Below are 2,322 nucleotides of genomic sequence, written 5' to 3' on the forward strand. Positions count from 1 at the left end.
CAGCCAATCATCAATAGTATTAATATTAAAACAATGAAATGACTTTAATGAAGAAAGTATAAATCTGAGTTTTCATGTGAAGGCTATTAGTAATTAGGTTAGTCAAGAAAATGATTCTATTTTATCTGATCATTAGGGTCGTCAGGCTTTATATCAATAACTGAAAATGGTTATGTTGACGTTATAGTTATATGGTACGGGTATAATAATTTAATATACAAAAGCAATATACGAAAACTGAATTTTTTAAAAATAAACAATTTCAAGTAAACTAAACAAAAGAAATCTTCAATTAAATGCATAAGAAGGTCTGTTTAATCAAATAAAGAATATTGATAGAATTACTGAAAATTAATTGACATTAAAAGCCATACTTTTTTAAATTTAATTGATAAAAGAAAGTGTTAATTAAAAATAAATGTACTAGTAACGATATATAAACATTATTATTGAATATTCTGTTTAGTCAAATGGTTTCAGTTTAGCATTAGTGTTATTGTTATTCAATAAATATAAATAATATGAATCATATTAACATTATACTTTTATTAATATTTAAAAATTGATTCTTAATTATTGTAATTACAAATTATCATAGATATTACAAATATATCCAGAGAATATTTCATAACCCAATAAAAATATAGTAATAAACAACTAATACTTTATAAGTCAATAATAAATATTTAAAAGATAGAAACATAAATGGGTGAATGAAAAAGTATTATTATAAAGGTAATAACATAGTCATTAAGTGTTATTAGTGAAAATCCCCAAAATATAAATATTTACATTAAATAAAATATTATAGTCTTTAATAATTATATACCATTATATAAGTTAAATAATTTATTTCACCTGTGTTTAATAATGTACATCTTACCAACAATATGAGCATTTCCCAATGACCCCTGAAGACCCTTATTTTTAAAATATACCTTTTAAACTTTTTTTATTTTTCTTGATATCTTTATTTACTTATTTATAGGAATGAACAATGTTCCACAACTAACCTCTATACTAAATTCACTGTAAACATAAATAACTTATTCGAACAAACTAATTTTATTTTTCAACACCTAAAATTTTCCCTTTCCCAATGTTGTCGGTAATTCAAAAATGATTGTATGATAGTTCTTAGTAGGGTTGTTAGAAAGAAAAACTATTAAACCTAAATCCTTTTGCTATTTAGTATTTTATCTTTTGAGTTGTTTATTGTATAAGTTAGATAACCCCTCTTCAAAAAATAAATAAGTAGAATGCTGTTGTTTAGTTTAAAGTAATTTTCAATTGTTCTAATAATTTGTCAACTTCCTTGTTAATGAGTGTTGCAGTTTCTTCAATGGTTCCCATAGTATTAATCTGAACTTGACTCTTGTTGTCATATTCTTCTTGTGTTGGTTGTGACTGAATTCTTTTCTTTGCTTGTTCTTCACTCAAACCATTTCTGGTCTTGAGTCTTTTGATTGTTTCAACCTCATCAATTCTAGTTTCCCAAATAATATTTATAATTGGCCAATTTGCTCTGATCAATAATGCGGCTTCAACTCCAACAACTGGATAACCCTCTTTTTCTAATGACTTAATTCGTTCTTGGAGTAATTTGTATATAGCAGGCCATGTTAAATCACTGATTATCTTCACGTTTTGTGGATTTGAAAAGACAAGCTCTGATAACTTCTTTCGGTCAATTGTCCCATCTACACCTACAACCCCTTTTCCAAATAACTTAATAAAGTCATCATAAACAATTGACCCTTTTTGATATAGTTCATGTCCTAATTTATCACAATCAATAACTGGGATTTTCCTTTTAATCAGGGTTTTTGATAATGTTGATTTCCCACTACAAATTCTCCCTGTGATACCAATAACAAACACCATTCTTCTGCTGTTTTTTAGTTATACCTCTATTTTCATAAATATTATCCTACCTACTTATAGTATTTATTTTTGTTATTAATAACAAACTATAACCTCGAATTAAAAAGTTGTTTCAATCTTTGTTAACTTCAATATTACATAACACTCAGGTACTAAAAGCAAAAACATCAAAGTTGAAAGTCGTTGGTTGTTTCTTAAAGTGTATTCATTTTGTTTCACTAAACAATATCAACATCATTTTTTGATTGAGCTTTTTATATTTGATTATTGAAAAAGAAGAATAATTTTGTTTTATTAATTTATAAGCTTTAATAAAACATATACACCCCGTTTATTATTTCTTATTTGGTTATCAATTATTTATCAATGTTTATATGAAATACCAGAAATACTCAAAAACAATAAAACGTCATACCCAAATTATATGTTGTAAACCAA

The 2,322-nt window shown here is 25.2% G+C and overlaps 1 protein-coding gene across 1 annotated transcript, besides 2 other annotated features; it reads right to left on the bottom strand.

The window, feature by feature from the left end:
• Positions 1-505: 505 nt before the first annotated feature.
• Positions 506-593: a sequence feature (AT_rich).
• Positions 594-775: 182 nt separating this feature from the next.
• Positions 776-855: a sequence feature (AT_rich).
• A 414-nt stretch (positions 856-1,269) lies between these two features.
• EDI_181320 (Dephospho-CoA kinase, putative) lies at positions 1,270-1,884 on the bottom strand (the record flags this gene model as incomplete). The annotated part of the gene is made up of 1 exon (XM_001741171.1): positions 1,270-1,884. The coding sequence occupies one exon, from the start codon at positions 1,882-1,884 to the stop codon at positions 1,270-1,272; it is 615 nt and encodes a 204-aa protein (XP_001741223.1).
• Between the last annotated feature and the right edge of the window lie 438 nt (positions 1,885-2,322).

This window comes from Entamoeba dispar, genomic scaffold (genome assembly GCF_000209125.1).
Source record: "Entamoeba dispar SAW760 scf_1105229463619 genomic scaffold, whole genome shotgun sequence".
NCBI classification, from domain to species: domain Eukaryota; phylum Evosea; order Mastigamoebida; family Endamoebidae; genus Entamoeba; species Entamoeba dispar.